Source organism: Leuciscus leuciscus, assembly GCF_965113295.1.
Source record: "Leuciscus leuciscus genome assembly, chromosome: 21".
Classification (NCBI taxonomy): Eukaryota; Metazoa; Chordata; class Actinopteri; order Cypriniformes; family Leuciscidae; genus Leuciscus; species Leuciscus leuciscus.
The window spans coordinates 31,779,613-31,801,970 of record NC_138745.1 but is presented as its reverse complement, the minus strand read 5'-3'; the positions used below and the strand labels follow the sequence as shown (position 1 = coordinate 31,801,970).

The 22,358-nt window shown below is 36.7% G+C and overlaps 1 protein-coding gene and 1 long non-coding RNA gene across 3 annotated transcripts in view; both read right to left on the bottom strand.

Moving 5' to 3' along the window:
- Positions 1-22,358, bottom strand: part of cdh12b (cadherin 12b) — a 144,073-nt gene that overhangs the window by 69,671 nt on the left and 52,044 nt on the right. The window contains exon 2 of the mRNA XM_082151890.1: positions 10,073-10,510. Coding sequence (XP_082008016.1) covers positions 10,073-10,306 — 234 coding nt within the window. The 5' untranslated portion in view covers positions 10,307-10,510. The remainder of the gene's footprint in view (positions 1-10,072; positions 10,511-22,358) is intronic.
- On the bottom strand, positions 1,669-3,241 carry LOC309485237. 2 transcript variants are annotated; one of them, XR_014201111.1, is made up of 3 exons: positions 2,180-3,241; positions 2,021-2,079; positions 1,669-1,937 (listed from the first exon to the last, which is right to left on the bottom strand). It is a non-coding gene; the product is annotated as an uncharacterized lncRNA (long non-coding RNA). The 2 variants fall into 2 exon arrangements; XR_014201112.1 differs by having other exon boundaries at positions 1,669-2,079; positions 2,180-2,244; positions 2,435-3,241.

Sequence of the window (22,358 nt, the reverse complement as noted above, 5' to 3'; positions counted from 1 at the left end):
GTGCAGAAGAAGCACTTCTGATCCCAGCAAGGTCAAGTATTGCTTTAGTGCTCAAGTGTGCTGTTGCATTTTGGGTACCAGAGTAAGCATTCTGGAATTATCTTTCCCAAATCCATGTAATTATATTCATTTGGACTCAGAGGCAAAAAGCAATCGTTTATCAGCAGTGAAAGTGAATACAAAATTAATACAAACGAATGAATATTATGCAAACCTGCAATAATTAAATGTGTTAAATTATACAAATATACATTATGTATTTAATCTCACTTTATTTACCAATGTCTTTGCTACTGCCCTTCGTTGATCCAATTCAACCATACTAGCAAGCAAAAATGACTTTAGATACACATCACATTTGTTTCATTTTTTTTATTTAGTTTTTATTACTTAAGTAATAAAAGTAATAAAAAAAAAAGTAATTGTATTCATTTTATTTTTATAAAATTAAGAAATTTTATAAAAAAAAAAAAAAAGTAATAAAAAAATTGTATACACTGTTAGACTTTTCAAGGGTTTTTTACAGTAACTTTTACAGTAAAGTTACTGTAATTAAGAGTTACAGTACCAAACCGTATTTCAGTTTTGTGTAATACAGTGCATTACTGTAAAAACGAAGCTAATCAGTACAGTGCATTACTGTAAAAACTAAGCTAATCAGTACACTACTGTAATTATTTTTATTTGTACTAAATATAAATTAGATTTGATAATTTTGATATATGATTAATTTTATTTTTATCCTACATAAGTACTACTTTCATACAAACCAATTAGACAAAGTTATCACAAAATACCATTTTTTTATTTAAAACATTTCATATATAGGCCTATCACAAAATAAACATGCCAATGCTGGAAATGATGTGTGAAATTTTTACACATTAATGGGTAAGTTTAGAGACAACATTTTTTGTGTTAATTTTAACTCATTCATTGTGTTAATGATTTTAACAAAGTAAATATGTCAGAGAGGTTAGCACAAAGATGTGTAAACGTGTTAAATTAACACATTATGTGCTGTCCTTCACTGCAAACATTTTTTAAAACATACATAAAATCATAAACAAAACATTAGCATTTGACTAAATGAATGTAGAGTCATTGGTTGTTTAGCTTATACAAGTATTATAATGAAATATCAACCATTACATTCATAAAACTGCAGAATATAAATACATTAAGCATTCAAAAAGGAAATGTCCAAAACAGGACAAAACACAGTTCTTTTCACAATACATGACACATAACCCCACCTTAAAAATAATTTCACTTATTTCCAAAAATGTGTTGGATTCATGTACACTGGTGGCCAAAAAAAGTATTTAAGTGTCTTAATGTTTTTGAAAGAAGTCTCTTTGATGCTCAAGAAACATTTATTATTATTATCAATGTCTGACTGTCTACTCCATCTTTTCTACAGCATAGGAGTAAAAGTCATCATCAAAATAATCTTTAAAAAGCCAACACAATGTTTTTGTCCACCTTTGTGAATAAATGAACTTCTCCAAAGATTGGTTCCTGTTCAGAACTTGATTGACAACATCAGAGTGTTCCCTGGTCTGCATGCGTGCCCACAAACACAAATGTACTCAGTCCTTCAGAGGAGATCCCGGTTCCAAAACTATATGAGAGAGAGAGAGAGAGAGAGAGAGAGAGAGAGAGAGAGAGAGAGAGAGAATATTAGTGTCACATTATTTTTAACCTCCTTTTTTGTTAATTTTTATTATTATTTTCACAAAAACTTAATATATATTTGTAAACAGCTTTTGTCAATAAATAGCATACAAAAGAACTAAATTAAATTATGCCAGATTAAATTTTAATACTTACAAATCCTAAATTCTGTCCAAAAATGCTGAGATGCATAGAAAGAAGTTGAACGACTGAAATAGATGATTTTAGCCCATTTCAGCTTGTCTGCAGTGAAGGAGTACCTGTTTGAGACAAATACACAGTAAGATACATGCAAGAAATCACTGTGTGATGATCGTTCTCCTTCCTACAGTAGTTAACCCACCTGTGCGCTGATATTAGGACCTTCCTAGTCAGGTGGAACTGCAATGGTAGAGTCGCTGGCTAATAAAATATAAAAATTATGCAAAAATATAAACTTAAGTTGTTTAGAATGCTAGATTTGGTCTGAATGAATTAGTGAGAGTTTTACTGCAGTGCTTACCTGGATACATTTAATCTGGTGAGACTGAACAAAGACAATGGTCCATCTTCTGATTGGTTCATTTGCTGTGTAATAAAGTTAGACATAATGCAAAGGTCACTTATTTGATATAAAGTTAGCCAATTTTATAGAGATTTTATAAGATATTGTAAGCTACCTAGTCTGCACCAGTGGCTCAAAAGCAATTTTCACATAGTGTATGCTAATCATTTCAGCAAACTTATCTCAAAATATATCACAAATGGGCTGGCCTACCTCTGGAATCTTGCTAAGTCACTGGCGCGAATTGGCGCTTTGTTGCAGTTGCCTTTAAACACAAAAATGGAAGTAAATATTAAATTCCATAAAAAAAAAAAAAAACTATAATATGGTATAGTTTGCAAACTAATGCTAAAACTATAAAGGTTCTCATCAGTAGGCCAACATTAGGATATAAACAGAATTTCACATTAGTTTATTCACATTTATTGTTAATGTAAACGCGTTGCTCGTTGGCATATTTTAACTCGACAATTCAATAATCTAACAAAGTGTGTAAAATGAAACGTTAGCTCAGTTTACCATGGTAAAGTTCGTTACCGCCATGTTGACGACGAGTAACGTTAGGCTAACGTTAACGTTATAACATACGTTAAACTGGGCACAATCCTGTCAACATACACAGAATGTTTTTTTTTTTTTTACCTTGCTTGCTGATCTCTCTCTCGGTGAAGTGAATTCCGTCTCTTCCCCGGGCCAGACACGAACGTCGCGATCCAACAAAAGACAGACCCCATTACCTACACTGGATGTCTGTCTGACGCGACACGACAAATCCCAGACAGTCAGTGTAGTGATGCGCCGCGGCCGTTATATTTCAGACGTAGTCCGATACGAGTCCAAGCGCTCGCACTAGTTCTTACAAGGGATAAACAGGTTTGCATTTAAAGGTCCGGTCGCTTCAATGTGTCCAATATAGACAGCCTCTGGCTATTATAGCGTTGTAGACACGTGGTGTAAGGCAAAAATTAGGAAATAAAAAGCACGGTGGAATGGTGCCAGCCAGAGAGGCAGTTACGTCAAATACAGTAGTATACAGCAAATTTAAAAAATACAGTAAGTCTCTGTATGTGGTGTTAGACGTCACAGAAAATTCCCATGATGCAATTGGAATCACAGTTATTTACTGTAAAGAGAAATAGCAGTATAATACTGGGGGATTTAAAGTAAATAACTGTAGAAATTACAGAAAAGTCTAACAGTGTATACAGTAAGTAATAATTATATTTTATTACTTATATAAATCCATGGGTGTGTTTCCCGTCCAACGACGTAACTCGCTGCTTAACTACCACTACCAGTACTATGCATCATTGAAGAAATCAACAAGCTAGTCACAAGTGTTTCCCTAAACCTTACTGTCTAAATTTGATGTTCAAATACGATATTTAATGATGCCATGCAAATGGTGCAGTAATAACTTATTTTAATAAATCTGTCTGAGATCAAATTCATGCCAGATTTGTTGCTATAAATCACAACATCTACAGCATCGAGGACTAATTCTCAGTTTGCTTTTTACAATATATAAATATATATGTATGTATGTATGTATATATGTATATATGTGTAATGCATGACAACGCTGTAGTCCACACACCCATAGTGCATCGTGTGCTTAACCATAAATAAGCCCAGTTAAGTGATCCATGGCAATGGCACTCAAAACCTCTGTTAATGCTTTAGACATGCTTGGTGAAGAGAGTGAATGGATAATTGCAGTGTGTCTTGCTGGGTCTATGTACATGGTAACCTTGATTAGTGTACAGGTCACTGGAGAGATTCTGTCTGGTCATTTGACGCTGATTACTGGAGAGAGCAGCCTGTGATTGCATTATGGAGCTCAATGTTCTCGATCCAGCTACTGTGTATTTATGTGTGTGTTAGACATTTAAAGGGTCGGTTTAACCATTTAACGTATAAACAATTTTAAATTGAAGGAATGGGGTATCTTGGATATCATTGTAAATTGTGCATATGAAGCTTATTCTCTTTCATTTCAAAGTCAACATGAAACAACGTTCCTAACCCATTTTACTTCTCTAATGTGACATTTCTGAAATAAATATTCAAAGAGGGAAAAAAAAGTAGGGCAGTACTAGATTTTATCCAGTGGGAATTGATTGGATTGTGAAAAGTGTTTCATACTAGATTGAGTCTGAAACAGTACAGACACTCAATTTTGGATGAGGTTTTTAGACCGTGTCATGGAGGCTGAAGGTCAAGTTCACCCAGAACATCATCTTAACCTTTTCCAGTTGTTGAATTAATTGTTATTTTATACTTTTGAGTGGTTTGTATGTTTCATTCAATATTACTTGCCATTTCTTTGTAAATATTTTTTCTAGCAATTTGTGAGTGAAAGTTGTTTCAGAGTAAATCCTATATAAAAAATAAAATAAAAACAAATCAGTAAATTATAATCAATGTTAACCAGCATTAAGTTACTTATACTTAAGGATGGCTACATTACGTAAAACAGTAGGCTTAGCACAGTTTCTGGACTAGGAAAGTAGCATTATTGCATTTTGATAAAGTTAGTCTTCATGATCTTTTTTTATTTTATTTTATTTTTTATGATGTGCACTGATTCATTTATGCAAGACAAGACCTTAAGTGTGTAAGAAAAAGTAATTAAGAAAAGTGCATAGACTCAATTTGGGATTTCATATTGATGTTGAAGTTGTATCAAGCTGTGTACATCTATCCATGCTTATCTGTAAAAATGTATTATAATTATAATTATTTTACTTTATTTTTGCATACTAAATTGGTAAATAGCCCTCTTGACTCCCATGTTCATATCCATGTCTTCATGAGTTATGTTGAAAAGATATGAAAGCTAATAATAGGTTGTCTCAGACAGATATGATTGCAGTCATTTCTGGGAATTAATCTGAGAAGGTGATGGGGAGAGAAGAGGTGGACGTGGGTGTCAATAACACGATGGAAGTGAGTAAGTGTCAACCTGTTAGCCAGAAAGAGCTCACGTAAACAAGCTGTAAAATTGATGGTCTTTCTACAAAATGCATTATAGTAAATGAGAGACCTTTCTGAGGAAAGTATTTTTCTGAAGTTTTTCTAATGGATTTTGGGCAGTACATTTATATGCTGACAACTTCAATTTCAGCCTGTTCATCATACAAGGCTGTAGCATGTCTTTAGAAGACTTGCAAGTTGAACTTACTATTTTTATTGCTATTTTAAGGTTTGTTTTCTCTTGTGATAAAACATATTTGGCCACTATTAACTGTTGTTGCATGATAAAGAAAGGACAACCTTTTGAATTATATGGTTTTACGTATCAAGACATAGGCTAATATATATATTTTTTTTAATCATCTAGTCATTAGCAGGTCTTAAAGATGAACAACAACACATTACATAATACACAGTGTCATTGTTTATTTAACAAAAACTAGGCAAAAATGAAGTAATTTTGTTCTTTTTAAGGGTTCTTTTTTTTTCTTTCACAAAAAGAGCACAAGAGTAAGGCAGAGGGGCAGCAAAGGAGAAGCTAAATGGTTTATTGAAAAGGCTGTTTGATAGCAGTTGATGAACAGATTGTGTTGAGAAAGGCTGAAGATGAGGGAAAGATGATGTCAGTGCAGGTAAAACTGAGAGAATGGGAAGGTTTCAAAAGATCTGGAGCATCCCGCCCAGCTGCCATTTCTGGATTGGGTCTGTAAATACCTATCTCAAATTTTCCCAGACAACGTGGTGTACATCTCCTTTAGACAGAGATAATCTTTCTTTTATCAGACTCTTTGTTAAGGGCACGGATCCTCTTCTGTGCTCCCTGCACATACAGTTTCCTGCGCCTTTCTCGCCAAAGCTTGCCGCGGGATGGACACACACACACAGAAAAAGCCCATTCGGTTGTGCCTTTGTAAACACAGTATAAACCCTTGATCCGCTTGGGTCTCCTGATGATTCGTTTGTGCTCATCAGGGATTGAAATCCTCAGATATGAGGTGAACGCGATCCAGCTTAACTTTCTGGGAAGCTCCCTCTGCTCTATAGTCAATCTGAAATGCCTTTTGCAGCCGTTTTGCATCCGCAAAATTTACAGGGGTGTATATGTGTAATTAAAATATCTATATTCATGAATTGCCCTGTAAATCCATGTGTATAGGATGATTACTTTACAAAGTTTGTAAAGTTTGTATATATATATATATAAAAAATTGGCCACTAAGTACCAGAATGGTAGCCTGGGAAAACCCTGACGAACTTGCGGCAAATTTGAGATCCGTCTGGCCAACAGCCAATTCAAGACCATTTCCAATTTTTCCAAATCGAAGCACCAATCACAAACGTTGAGGCGGGCTTCACACGATGACGATCACTCTGATTGGTTTTAGGTCTATCAAATTGCGCCCAGAGGCATTTGAGCGACGTCCGTTGGTGATGCCCCTTTGGGAATGGGCTGAGAATGAACCTTCCCCAGACCCACTTTCAATTACAATTGAGAAGGGTCTGGTGTCAACCAGGCTACCAGAATGGAGCAAGGAGATTGTACAGATAGAGTTGAAAATTTAGAAGGATTCATGATAGCTGAAAATAAAAGTTGTTTTGGAGGCAGATAAAGTTATTACGTTTTGATGCAACATTACAAAAAAAAAAAAAAAAAAAATCATTTGGAATGATGTGTCTCGATGAATCATGCACAATAAGACCAATAACGTGCATTAAGAAAGTAAATGGGTTCAATTTTGATTTCATGTTGACTTGAAATATCACAAAATGACACACAGATATACATCGTATCAAATTACTTTTGTATATTGGTTCATTTGCCTTTTAAAATGACTGCTATCAGATATGAAAGGTTGGAAACCGAGGTTGACTGATTGCACTTTGGCTAATGATGTCATAAATAATGTTACATCATAAAGTTGCTTAAACCTGCCGACCTGTGTTTTTGAGATTATGTATAGTCTTTATTATGTTATTAGCTCGGATGATTGAAGAAAGAGGTGAATTGTGGGTGGTCATAAGTGACAGAGAGAGGAGGGTTTAATGGTGATTGAAAGGCTAAAGCAGGACAGGGAGAGGAGGAGAAAGAGAACCTGATTTATAGTGAGCAGAATGATTGTCGTTTTTCCTGCGAACAGACATTGCTCAACACCCGGGACGGTGGTGCATTATTTAATTGCAGAATTGAGGCTTTGTTGTTGTATTCCCAAAGGCTCAATGAGGCTTTTATTCATCTGTAATAAACGATAAAATGCTGATGTATTGTAGAGTTTCTCCTGTATCTGGAGGCTGTGATGTTCTCATGCTCACAGCTTTTGCATAAATGCATACCAAAAGAAAAAAGAAAAAAATACATCTGCCTGCTGTTGCATATTATGTGTCAATCCATCAACTCTTCTGCTTGGAATGAATATTTTATGCTTGCAAAAATGTTATCTTATAAGATATCTATTAGGTCTCCACTGCCAAAATTCCATGTCTACCACTAAAACAACGGGGTTGGTTATTCCTGTTATGCTGTACATTTCAGTGTCCCTGTCATAAGGTATGCATTATAATGGATAAAATATTAAACGCACAATTTTTAAAGATTAATTTGTTTTATATATTTGCAGTACATTTGAGAGTTGTTATTTTTGTCATGTCTTTGGGTACTACTAGTCTCTTTCTAACCTGAAAAATGGCCATTTTTCAATCTGTTGTGTTGTGTTGTACATTTTCCGTTGTGTTGTGGATTCTTTTCGTTGTGTTGTGGCTTAATTCATGGTTCATCAGAAATACCAACCCATACACAAACAAAAAGCAGTTTGGATGCCAATAGATAAAGGTAATGGACATGGCAGAGAAACAATACAAAGTCCCAAGTGCAATTTATGCCTGACTAAGAAGCCAAAAGAAACACAAGCATTGTTCTTTCCGCTCCTTTTTCATTTTGTTCAGTCCTTAGACACCATAGCACACAGCTCTTTCTGTCACACAGCAGTAAACAAATGTTAGGAGAGTCGTGCATTTATTAATTCAAAATAGACAAAAGCCAGTCCCTGGTTCAAGGTAAAAACAAAACAAGCCAAAAGAGAAGCTTCCTTGCTTTTTATCTTACCTCTAAACCCCAGCCATGATCAGTTACGGTCCTGGAACTCATTGTATATGCATTGTGACATTACCGTGTTTTTTTATTTTATTTGTATTATGCTAATCAGTTTTGCTGGTATTTTGGCTCATTGTCCTGATTAAGACGTCTTACGCAAACCGCTCGGAAGAGTATGCAAAGCAGACCCCGCTAAAGCTGGCGAAGTATTCATCTGTGCCGCAAGTCATGTTTGCTGATGTGTTGTGGCCTTGAGCATTCCATTGTAACTTTTTTTTTCTTTGTTTCTCCTAGTTCTCTTGTTAAATTCACATTACCTGCCTGATAATTAAACGAATGGAATGAATTCCTGTGCTAGGAAACCTGACCGTAGTTTGACATAAAAAGTTAAGCAAATGCTAAATATAATATGTCATTTCCTTCCGCTTTGAGTGACATATAGGACGTGTCAGGTGATTTGTTCCATTAAATTGGGTAAAGTGTGGAGGGCACTAGTTCATACTTCCTTAGAGGGAAAATCCTCTTTAAATGTTAAATAAAGTGAGGTGTTCAAATCATGCTCCACATGGCAGGGGACGAAGCCATCTGTTTTAAGATGAATTTGGCACAAAATGAAGCCCTAATCACTACTAAGAAGGAACTTGACTTTGGGAGATTTGTTTAGTCTCTTCCTCTCCACATATCTGCATGTACAGTATTTGAAAAAAAAAAGGCGGTGACAGTGACACAGTGGCAAGGCCCATCAGCGATGAGTCTTATTAATGTAAAATAATATTCATACTGAAATGTCTCATTTTACTTGATAAGTGTGTGGAAAGATCAGGTCGGGTTATAATCTGCTGAAGGCGATGTTCTGTGGAAGACTAAGGCACTTTTCTGCATGAAAATTAGATTTCAGCTTCAAGTTGTGTTGTTGTGACCGCATGCTCTGAAATGCACCAATGAATATGAATGGTTTGTGATTAAAGATCACTGTCAGTGTGCACATGTCTTCCAACAAAATGTGTGCATCATGCTAAAAACCAATTTTTACCTGATGACAGATTCATGTTAATGCAATACAACAGAAAAATTACATTATGTGACCTGTCAGCTGCATTATTATTAGAATTAATGGCAAAGTCTCACTTTCTGTATTGTCTGGTGGCTGGATTTCATCGCTTCCAATATGTGCTGCTGTATTTTCCTTAAAGCAGGGTTTCTCAAACTCTGTCCTGGAACAACAATCGATAATTTTGTCCCATACAAAGTATTGTTGTCTATTGCCACAAGTATACCCGTGTGACTTATGACTGGTTTTGTGAACCAGGGTCACATATGTTTGTATACATGGTTAGTGAATGAGACCCAATTTCTGTTTGACTGTTCTTACTTTAAGAGGATTTGTATTAGATCTCAAATCAGTGAGTTTTTGGTATTACAATGGGTAAGCTGTCACTACTTATGTTTTCTTGCTTAACTATCTTGGTAAGTCATGGTAAGAATACACCGACTGAAACATTAAAGTAATGGAAATATTATGGCAGATGCCTGTCTATCCTGTGCTTAGCTTATCTTAAGCAACGTTAAGACATTGAGTCTCTAAGTTGGGACAGAATATGTTAGTTAATTTTGGCAAACGAATATGAGCTGGGAGTTTGGATTAAACAAATTAAAGAAAAGGCAGACAGATCCCAAGGCAGCGGGGACTGGCTTTGACTCAGTATGACTTCTGAAAGCTGTTACGGTTATTAAGTTGCAGTTGAAATGCAATCATACTTCTTATCCTTGATCAAAGCACTTTATACCTTTCCAACGTACTGTGGGTCCGAGCCCATGTACTCCTCAAGCACAAAGAACTGGTTCCACACCCAGCCCCTCTTGACCCTCTGGAATCCTCTGGAACCTCCATTCCTTCCTGCCGCCGATGGCCCCGTCTGGCTGTGGGGCCACTCTTGCCCTGGCCTGCTTTGGACGGGAGCGCAGGAGCTCTGCTCAAAGAGGAAGCACAGGAACAGCAGCAGGCAGTTCCTCCTCAGCATTGGGCGGACTGTTATGGCGCTGTTCCCAGGTCAAGGTCCAGAGGAAAAAGGTGAGAGACAAGAGATCCAGGGCTCCGAGGCTCACAAGCTGGAGCGTGTATCCAGTAGAGAGGGTGTCCGGGTAGTCAGGGGTCCGGTGCTCTACCACTCCCCTCGCTGGAGATTTGACTCAAGTCAGCCAGGTAATAAATGCATCACCTGCAACTGAAAAAAGAGAAATCAGTTGTGCAGAAGTTTTTTTTTATTTTTTTAAATGCGGAATATATACATTTTGTAGAATATCTAGTCATCTAAATATATCAGCGACCCTGTTTTGACCCCTGTTTGGCATCTGAAAAGATGAAAGCACAGTGAAAGCACGGGAACATAAATGCTTAATGCAGCCTCTAAAATGCTCTATGGCTGCTGTGGAATGCTGTCTTTCTATTAATACTGCTGTACACTCACAGCATGTCCATTCTTAGAGAGATCTGGAACTGCATAGTGAATAGCTGTCATAGTGGAGTACTTTATTTATGCCTTGAGGAAAAAGTTTTGTCCTTGGATTTAAAATCAGTGCTCAGATTGAGGTACACTCAGTATTGAGGATTTGGGGTGCAATATCAATATTTAGGGCTTTAGGGAAATGACTGAGGTGACTGAGCATAATGGCTGCCCACTGTTCCGGGTGTGTCACAGTTTGCAGTGTGTGTGTGTGTGTGTGTGTGTGTGTGTGTGCGTTCACTACTCACTACTCTGCTCCTAATGTGTGTGCACTAACTTGGATGGGTTAAATGCAGAGTACAAATTCCCGAGTATGGGTTACCATACGTGACCTTCACATGTCACTTTCACATGTCACTTTCACAACTAAATAAATGTTTTGATAATTCAATATTGATACATCTTTCATTAAATGTGTTTTTGCTTACCAAGGCTACAATTGCTAAATTTTAAAATAACTGTTTTCTTTTTTAATATATTTTAAAATGTATTCCTGTAATGGCATAGCTGAATTTTCAGCATCATTACTCCAGTCTTCAGTGTCACATGATCCTTCAGAAATCATTACAATGTGCTGATTTGCTGCTCAAGAAACATTTCTTATTATTATAAATGTTGGAAAAAGTTTTTACACCATTCAAAAGTTTGAGGTAAGACTTGAGCACCAAATATGCATATTAGAATGATTTCAGAAGGATCATGTGACACTGAAGACTGGAGCAATGATGCTGAAAATTCAGCTTTACCATCACCAAAATAAATTACATTTTAAAATACATTCAAATAGAAAACGATAAACTGTATGAACTCAAATAGAAAAAGATTATAACATGCTCCAGTTAAAATTCCACTATAGCATATAATTTAGTTGATTAATGTAGTGTTCTAGTGATGGATTTGAAAGGATTTGTATGAGAAGTACCTTTGGCCGATCACTTGTTATTCCTATATGGCTTAGAGAAATATTTGTTTTAGTAGTAATACTATAGAGCTGTGCTGATACAATCATATAGCAAGAGCAATATTTGTTGTCATGATATTGTGCTTTAGATCCTTTTATCAATATTTTTATTTTGTGCATCCATATCATGTCCAACAGATCGATTGAAGAAGCAAGTCGTCCAAATAAGCACAGATATTCACTCTGTTATGGACACACTGGGTGTGTTTAATGCTGTTTCAGTCACAATCCAATTTATGATGTTGTGATGCATTGCATTGCATTGAATCATGACATATTAATACTGATCATATTTTAAGGTAGTTGTCGATAACCCAGTCCTAAAAAGTGTTATTATTAGTTGAAAAAAAAAGGTAATTGAGACTATTTTTTTTTTTGTTAAATTGGAACTTGAATGTGACTTTTTATGCTTTATAACTTATAGCATGCTCTGACAATAACTATACACTTTTTCTGTCACTTTCACCACACCCGCACACACTTGTCACTACGTACAGTTCAGTGGGAAAGTGTAGCGAACATTTATCTGTGAATCATTATCATATCATGTTAAGAATAACCTTTGTCACTTTGTTAGCAAAAAGCAATTCCATTAAAGTCAGCAATTTTGCACAGAAGCTGTCACCAGGAGCAGCTTGCAATTATTGCTCAGATCCATCAAGAATTGTAACGAGCTAGTGGTTATCTGAGAATCTCTGCCTAGGAACGCGTTCAACAAGATGTGTCAGGTTCCTAAATTACCATGATTAGATGGTAATTTAATCAAACAGTTAGTTTCTCTGAGAAAGGGACAAAGCATATCCCCCTTGTTCAAAAACAAAAACAGCAAATAAGCCTTTCAGAGTGGATTTGGATGACATTAAACCATATTTAAGATGCAATGGACCACGGTACATCCAAGAGCAGAGACAAATCATGCAACCATAATTACTGGGGACTGTCATATCTTCAGATATTGATGCCATAGGCAATTTAGCACTGTTTGAGATCATTTCAGACAATTTTGTGTGGAAGGGAAAGCCTTCCAATTGGACACTCTAGCACTGCTAATAAAATATCCTTGTTTTAGAAGGACCAGAACAGGAACTTGTAAGGAAATATACTTAGACTACCAGTTTGGTGTCTGTGAGATTATGTAGTATCTAATGCATTTATTTGATCAAAATACAATAAAACACTAATATTATGAAATAGTATTACAATTTAAAATAGCGGCTATTTATTACTATGACGACAAAGCAGAATTCAGCATTATTACTCCAGTCTGCAGTGTCACATGATCCTTCAGAAATCAATCTAATATGTTGATTTGGTGCCCAATAAACATTTTATTGATTATTATAAATATTGGAAACAGTTGTGCGATTTATTAGAAATACAAATATTCTGTAATATAAAAGATGTATTTACTTTTGATCAATTTAATGCATCCTTATTTATTTATTTTTACTTACTGACCTCAAACTTTGTGTATATATACATACACACACATATTTATTTAAAGTCCACCTGTAGTCAATCATTTCATCCCTTAAAACTCATTTGATCACAAAAATGACATATTCAAGAGTTGTTTCCTTGAAGAAAAAAAAAATAAAAAATAAAAAATAAAAAATCATGCCTTTAAATAGCTTGAATGTAACTCTACACCCTTGGCTTATTTAGTATACTTGGTTCTATGAATATGCAAATTATCCCCGCCTCCACTCACTCACACCAGCTCAGAGATCCACTCGTTGACGATCACACGATGACATGATTGGTTACAAGGTAGTTTGTGATGTCAGAAAAAACAACTGTTCACTGCAGTTTTAAGGAGAAAATACTCAGCAATGGTGTTGATTTATGAATTTACACATGGTTTGTCTTAAAGCATAATAAAAACACCACATAGACAACTAAAAAATATTAAAACTTTGATTTTCACCACAGGGGGACTTTAAGATTTTATATTATAAAATATTTGTGTTGGGCCTTTGATCTTTGGTAATGTCAATGGGCTGAAAGAGACATGTACGAGAACGCTGCTCTTATATAAATGAGGCACTTGGATGATGTATTTGTCTAATGCATGGCCAGACATGAAAGTATATGAAATCTGCATTTACATGTGTTTCAGTAGCCATCCTCTACCTCCTGATAAGATGCTGTAACAGATGTACTGTACATCACTGTGAGCCTGTGCTCAACATCTCATCGATCTTGTAAATCCAGTTCACCCATAAGATTTGAAACATTTTCAGTTTCGCTAGCTCTCACACCACCTGATTCATCCTAATGCCAACCCAATAATCTCCGATATGCCTGGGTGCATCTCGCCTCTCCAGTGTGCTTCATTGGCTGCGGGATTGATCGCTAGCTTTTTGTGCCCAGGTCAATGTGCTTATCAGTTTGCCAGCGCTGAACCCCACCTGCTACCACCCAGTGGTAGTTTGGCAGCATTCAAGTGCATCAAGTGTAAACAGTAAGCCAAGCCTGCCAGGTTTCCCAGTTAGCTCACAATAGATCTGGAGGTGCTGGCACACCAAGAGTGGTCGGAGGAGGCCAGAGAAAGGAGTAGCTCTTAAAGCCTGCCAGACTTGATACTCCTGCAGGGGAGGTGTTGATGGAAAAGCAGTTGACTTCTTATCCCTGGATGCTCTCAGACGAAACAGCCTTTTTCAAAGCCAAAAAAAAATCAAAGAGACACTTCCGACTGGTTCATATAGAGCGAGACACGGCTGGTGAAATTTAACCTGCCTGTTCTAATCAAGAAGCAAACGTGAAAATGATTCAGAGTCATAAATTTAAGCTATGGTTATAAAATCTCTGCAGTAACTTCAGGCTTTTAACATGCAGGTTCCATCTGAGTTGTCCCCAATGAAATGTGCCTTGCTAAATCAGTTTAGATTACATATTTACTATCTAATGTACTATGCAATGTATGCTTAGTATTTGCTATGAAGTGAGTGAATGTGGAAAACAAACAGAGGAATATTGTTTGTGTCTTATCTTGAGAGGAACGCATGAAACAATCTCTGCACATCTGAATGCTTATTTCAAGTGGCATTTTAAACACAAAGTCTTCCACTAAAATAAAAGATCTTTACATCACTGTAGATTTGGGTATAAGAGACTTCAGAATAATCCATATCAATATTTATAATAACCACATGCTGTGACTGACTGTACAATATACTTGTACAATCAACTTGGCTGTGTTAGTCATTTCAAATGAACTCACATTAAACTGACTTAAAAAAAAAAACATATTTTGTATAACTTAAGGCGAGACACTACAGGTGAATAGGGTAAAATTTTAAAATAATAGATATCACCATGAAACGTCCTCAGTTGATTACTTACTTACACAAGTATATAAAAAAAAATGTATTACAAGTTTTAGAAATGTATATGTTTAATTATGCAAATGAGGCATGATCTCATTAAATATGCACAATTTTGCATATATTTTCGGTAGATAGATCTGAACATATGATAAAGCCAAATGCAAAATTCTTTTTTCATTTTGTTTACACACAAGATGAAAATAAAAACTCAGAGGGATTTCAGGATATATGCTTTCATTACCTATGAAATTAAAATATACTGTCCATAGCCTTAAAAAATAGATTTTCACCATATTTTTTTTTATTAAAATGTCACATAAATCAGGCCAGGAATGATTTTTTGACAAATCCCTATCCCGTTTGACAAAAAAAAAAATATCTTCAGAATACTGCTATGTGTATAACTGGAAAGTTTGGTGTACATAGGTGCAACATAGGCTGAGATGTTTCTACTGGAGAATGACAAAAAACTCATTTTGAGAAAACGGCAGTTAAATATTTAAATAGCTCTAAATGAGATTTCGTCGTTAGCTTTAAATCCCCCTTTGGACATTGGTTACTGATAGAAAGGAAATGCCCATATTTGGGTTACATAGCATTGTGCAGGAGACTCAGAGCTTTACAACGATACCGGTCATGACAGAGAACAGTGAACAGACGGAGCTCGGCGTGTCGCGCTGGAATGCTAACTTCCTGGTAAATTCGGGAGAAACTTACTGCCGCAAGTAAACAAAATGTAATAAAATAAACATCTTAATGTATATTTTCAACGTTTTCTTTATAGCAGCTTGAAAGAACACATATTGAAGGAGTAAACTAGCCCAAAATCTCAAAACTGAGCACTGCATGAAAAATCGTTGTTTTTGCCTACCGTGTCTCGCCTTAAAAAAATAAAGAGGCTTAACTTACTGTATTTTGATGAGTTGAAGTAATGTAAAAACATGTTGTCATGACTTATTGATCATTACATTCTTTTACAGTACGTGTTTGTCTGTGTCTAGGACAGTATGGAAAAGACAGGAAACAATGATACAGGAAGAGATAGAAATGTGGATCGCCCAAAGTGTTGTTGCATCTTACAGTATGTTGGATCCCTGCCCACAAGGCTATGGATTTTTCATTCTTCTACAAGTCAAGAACATCTGTTCAACAGTAACAGGCATTTTCACTGTGTAGGCGGAAGCTTGGTGCATCTATATAGTTTGATTGATTTTAAAATGTCCCTATACAATGTTAAAGACAAGCCCACGCCCTTGATTCCACCACAGGCAGAAGGCTTATATCAACACTTTCAAAACCTCCGTCACTTCAGCATAGATTGAAGTGACCTGAAGTCAAACTCATCCCAGTCATTCGACGCCTGTGAAACACATATCTCTCTTCAACTAGAGACTTTGCAGGAGACTGCTCTGAATTTCACTCAATTACAGAATCACTTCAGCAGTTCTAGCCTAGTCATTCGGTCAAAATGCGGCTGATTTAAACGGAGGCCTGTGCCAGTTGCGTCATCCCACTTTTGGAAGCGGTAGGCCTAATGTAAAATTATTTAGCAGAGCAAAATAGCATCCGTTCACTGACTGATCTCACCGCACGGAGAGAAAGCGGACCGGCAGGGAGAGGGAAGCATTCACGCTGCATTTCAAGGAGACGACTGACTGCAGTAGATGAATTCCCAGACAGCCCCAGACTGCCAGCCTCCATTACATCCTTCCAATCTCCACAACCTGAATGACTTAAACGCATCTGGACATTTAGGCTAATTAAGGTTCCATGATTGATCCTGTTAAGCAATTAAAGGATTGGATTAAACAAAGTTCAAGGAAAACCAACCCATCAGCAGGAGTTCATTTGATGATTTGCATTTAATTAGCGTTGGTGGGTCTGGGCAAATTACCTAGCCTAAATTTGCCAGTCTGAGAAGGCGTGATCCAGACTAAAAATATCGATCCTATGCAAGTTTGTTGTTGTCCTTGGAGATATTCTCAGATGCGCTCAATATTTAACTCAAAATTAAGGAATTTTCTGAAATATTGACTCTAAATTCCAGCAGAACTATAGAACTATATATCTCTAGAAAGAGAACAGTGAAGCTTCAAAGATTTCAAGTTTTATTTGCAGTGCACTTCATATAAGATGTTATTGACATAATTCAAAGATTAATCAAATTGGTCATCATTTTCCTATTCTTATAACTTGTACAGTATTTGTATTTGTATGTTAAACATTAGTAAATTAAGTAGTTAACATGAACTTGAACTATCTTTTGATTTAAAAAAAATAAAAAATAATTAGTAATGTAGGAATTAACATTAAGACCAATAAATATTGTAGAAATAGTGTTCATTGTTAGTTAATGTTAACTACTGTAGTTAGATCATTTTTATAAATTAAAAACCTTACTGTAAAGTGACTGACAATTTAAAGAATTGTATTTTTCCCCATGCAATTTTAATTCAAACCAACTTTAACTGAATGAAATAATTTATTAAAATGATATATCTAATTCTAAAGATTCATTCAGCAATTAAACATTGTTTCTTTACCCATAAACAGTAAAATAAGGTACAAAACACTTTTGTGAAAGTTTTATTGTGTTTTTGCATTCTTTTTGAAGCTTGACAGTTTTAGTCCCCATTCATTGTTATTGCATGGAGAAGAATGAATAGTACAATTGTTTAATTTCTTCTTTGAAACATCAAGAGGATGGTTAAATGATTGACAATTTTCTCTTCTTTTAAGTTTAAGCATCAGTATACGTCAAACTATAATGTTCAGAAAACCACTGTTTCAGAACATGTCTATTATATGTCTTTCAAAGTTCCATTCTAAACTGATTATAATTTGCATAATTCTATAAGTCATAGCCAGATTAATTCAATTAGAACTGGTCTTGCTGACACCCATTGTCTTCGACTAATTCCATAGACCTGAAACGACGCTGGCACAGGAGAGAAGACTTTATCAAGGTTATGCAGCATTTCCCCTTTCACTTACACCCGCAAGATGCTGCTTTAAAGTCCAAACTCATCAGCCGGTATCTTCTCCTCCTCCACCTGTGCTCGCGATCAAGACAAGCTGTCACGACGTAGGTCGTCCGAGTGACGGTGAGGGTCAGTGCTTATTCTGTGCTGACATAATGGGATATGACTGCTCCCGCAGTTCCGGGAGAGTCCAGAACGCACCGCCGGTCGTTTTCGACGGGCCGCGTTGAGCCGAATGCTTGATGAGAGCGCGCTTCATTAGCATGTGTCAAGCCTTGCGTTTGGAGCCCTGACCTGCATGTTGGCCCTCGATAACACGGAGCCTGGGCCTGACAGCATTCCCTGAGTGTTGCCCGACGTTCCCCATTCTCATCACCTTCAATAATCAGCGAGCATATGGCTCGCCGAGCTGCCGCCACCGATTAGGAGGCGGGAGACGAAACTCCCTTGGAAAGTTATTAGTTGTCAGGCCTGTCGTAAACATGATTAACTGATAAGCAGCTGCAACTGTGGCAAACTGGAGAAAGAAAGATGGAGCTCATCTGGATGAAGACCAATCTAAAATCTGTTTATCACTCAACGGTAAAATGCGGTATTTTAATTGTGTCGATGGCACAGGTGTGTGCCTGTGTGTGTGGTGACTGTATGGTGAGTAATACTGTATTAGGCATAGAAGTCAAAGCTGTTTTAATTAAGGTAAATGGATCCTTGGGATTCTTTGGGGAATTTTAGAATGATAGCATAGCAATTCTTGTTTCTCTCGTGTCCAATGTACTCGGCAGCATACTGTAAATCTTGGGAGACTGCAAACCATGAATCAGGGCTTTGGCTACAAATTGATATATATTGTGCATGAGTGTTTGTATTAGTTTGTATTTGCACATGTGCATTTTCAAACATTTCCTTAGACACTGACATGGATGGTATTAAATATGGAAGCTTGTTCCGGACTTGGATAAATTGCAATTGCGTGTTTATCTCACGGTTCTGAGATAAAAAAAAGTCAGAATGCAAGATATAAACTCACAATTTATAACTCGCAAATGTGTGTTTATATCACAATTCTGATTCAGATTTCAGAACTGTGAGATTTTAACTCACAATTACCTCTTTTATTTTTTACATTGTGGCGGAAACAAGCTAACATATATTAATGGTGGGAGGATGGATGGATGGATGGATGGATGGATGGATGGTCCATAATTTTCCAAGTGGGATTTGCTTTGGGAAATGGCCCTTTGTCATAGACATTTATGCATAATTCACCATGCAAACTTCCAAACATATTACTCACCATTAGAAAATGTTCAGCAGAGATATATGTGTCAATAAAATGGCCTTAAAAATATATGTCACCAGTAACATTTGAGTCTAAGATGTAATTTGCAATGCAAACAGGCAGTAAAAATACAGAATGGTACTTGAGTTTTAATAGATGCAGAGAATGCAAGATGCTCTCCGAAGGGAGTTATTTGTAGACAAGCAGCTTGGAGAAATATATTATCCTATAAATGACCAGGAACATGCAAATTATACGTCATCAATATATTCTAGCGGTTTACCTTTGTGAGTTAGGATGGATTGCTTTCACATGAACTGTACCCCTGACCACCGTTTGTAAGACCTTGTAAAAACACGGTTGTTGTGTATCACTGATTTGAAGCCAAAACTGCAGGGAGGAGAAACACAGGACAAAGACTTGAAGAAAAATGAGAAAGATAAAGGGGTGTTTATATAAAGACAGGCTGAGAAAACAAAGATGGAAAGAGCTAATAAAGTGTGTACCAGACTCAACCAGGCTAATAAATAATCAAGAAAGGGCTCATGAATTTAACAAAAGGACACTAAGAAGCTGAACCCCGTTGCAGAACTTTAGACTCCAAACTCCAGAACTCCATATCGGATGAATGCAGGGTCATCAGACTTTAGGTCCATTTCCTTGTAAATGGAAGACCATTTCAAATGTGTATATATGCTAAAAGATAGGCTATTTGTCAAAGTTTAGCAGCACTAGCATACAGATGATCTAAAAGCCATTAGACAAGAACTCCAGATATCCAACTTCAACAAAGAACTTAAGCCTGCAAAGCCACACTAGGTTTGATCATTCAAGCTGCGTGCCAGTGGATGGCAGTGCCAAGCTCAGGGGCAAAGGCCATCACACCCGAGTACATCTCAATCACAGCCAAGTTGTTCTTATAGTTTTCATTTGGTCTGTGATGCTGAGTCATCAGATTGCTTTTACTCAATCCCTCACACTTTCCCTTGTTTCACTCATCTACTTCCCCTTGTTCCACATTGTGCTGCTGTCAGTCTGAGCGACACATGTGAGAATTAAGCTTTATATTAAGAGCAGTGATCAATGCCTGCAAATAGATATTTGGTTCGGTGTTTTTGTTCAAGCTTTGACTCAAAAGGTTATTAAACAATTCACTGGTTACATTTTGGCGCAGGGCAATCACTGTAAAGCAGCTCTACATGATTATGCGGTCGATACTCAGAAAGCAACAAAGACTGAAGGTATATAAGAAAATAAAGAAGATTAAATACATTCTTAACTCTGCAATCTCACAAGTTTACAGTAAAACTTGGCAGCATGCTGTTGAGAACATTGCAATGTCAGAAATAAATCGAGGATCAGGGCAAAATGCCACAAATCAGCAGAAAAAAAGCCCTTATAGTGAGTTTATATATATTTAAAAATATTATTTTATGGGTTTTGTACTTCTGCGTCTAACAGTTTCAGAAAGGGATGTTGTTGGATGTTGGCTAATGGATTCTAGTATAGTGTTAAGATATCAAAAGTGGCAGTAAAGACAATGTTATAAAAAATCTATTTCAAATAAATGCGGTTGTTTTGTAGCCTGGGTTTCTCCATGCTGCCTTGCGCACAACGCGATTTTATTCACGCTGCTAGGCAGCCTGGACACCATGGACCAGATTTTCCCCTCAAAAAGGGAACCAATCACAGAACGGGGAGGGAGCAGCAAGACGATGACGACGTCTATGCGACACACCGAAGCAGTTTGTTTATATCTATGGATCCAAAATGGCATCAGATGTGAAGTTACCTTTCGATGCAGCCTTAGATAGTGTTCTAAGTAGTTTAGAACGCAAGTTTATTTCGTCTTCTTCCTCGTCGAATTTATGTCGCTCTACTTACGTCATCTGGTATAATTGAAACGATTGGCTATGAGCTACGTACAGGCGCATTTGATAGACATTCGTAGCGCCCAATAAATACGAGAAAATGAACATGTGGTTCCCAGACCACGTCTCAATGAGACGAGGTCTGACGTTAGCCAGGCTAGTTGTTTTGAGCTTTCTGTTCATCAAAGAATCCTGAATAAAATGGATCACAGTTATAACTGTTTTCAACATTGATAATAATAAGAAATGTTTCTCGAGCAGCAGTAATGATGCTGAAAATTCAGCTTTGCATCACAGGAATAAATTACATTTTAAAATTAGAATAAAGTTTTTTTTTTCTAATATAAAAATAAAAAAAATAAAAACTATCGACCCCAAACAGTTAAAAGCTAATGAAATATTAGTGTGTGTGTGTAGTAGTAGTAGTTCAGTCATATTTAAGGGTTCGTTTAATTTGATAGGGATCTGATTTAATTTATTTCAGTCAATATCTTTATTAAATTAGCTTAGATTTATTACATTTTTAAGCTGAAATATCGTGAAATTCCCCAGAAAATCAGTTCCAGGGGGCTCATCCTGACCCTTATACATTGACCCTTAAAAATAAAGTTCTGATACTGTTCTATTGACTGACCTTTCTTCTGTTCAGCACTTCCAGTGACTTCCATTCAGCTGGAAAAGGTGCACTGATTGTCTGTAGATTCTATCTAAATCAATGGCACTTTTGGCTACTAGAGGAACTGATGTTTATCAGCAGAATGAATAGTGTAGCTGTACAGTCTGTGCCTCTTATAGACTGTCTTAAATAAGAGCCTTCTGGATCTAAAAGCAAAGTGACATGTTTGCCAGGGTTTAGACACATTGTTTATCCTCCCGTTCATTTGCTGTATGTTCCAGTCAATGCGACATTGCTGTGTAAACACCATGGGATCAGGAGCTTTTCAGTGTCCAGTTTGTCGAAGACATACCCACCAGAGAAACGGTCATTTGAGTGACTCAAACCCCAAGCTAAGCTTCCTATTAACCAGCCAGCCATCTGGAACAACTGCCTGCAGCTTTGTGCTGGTGGCCTGAGCTCCCATCCCATGCATGTCCTCCATCACAGCCTGGCCCTGGGCAGGAAGCAGGAGGAAGGAGGGAAGCTAACC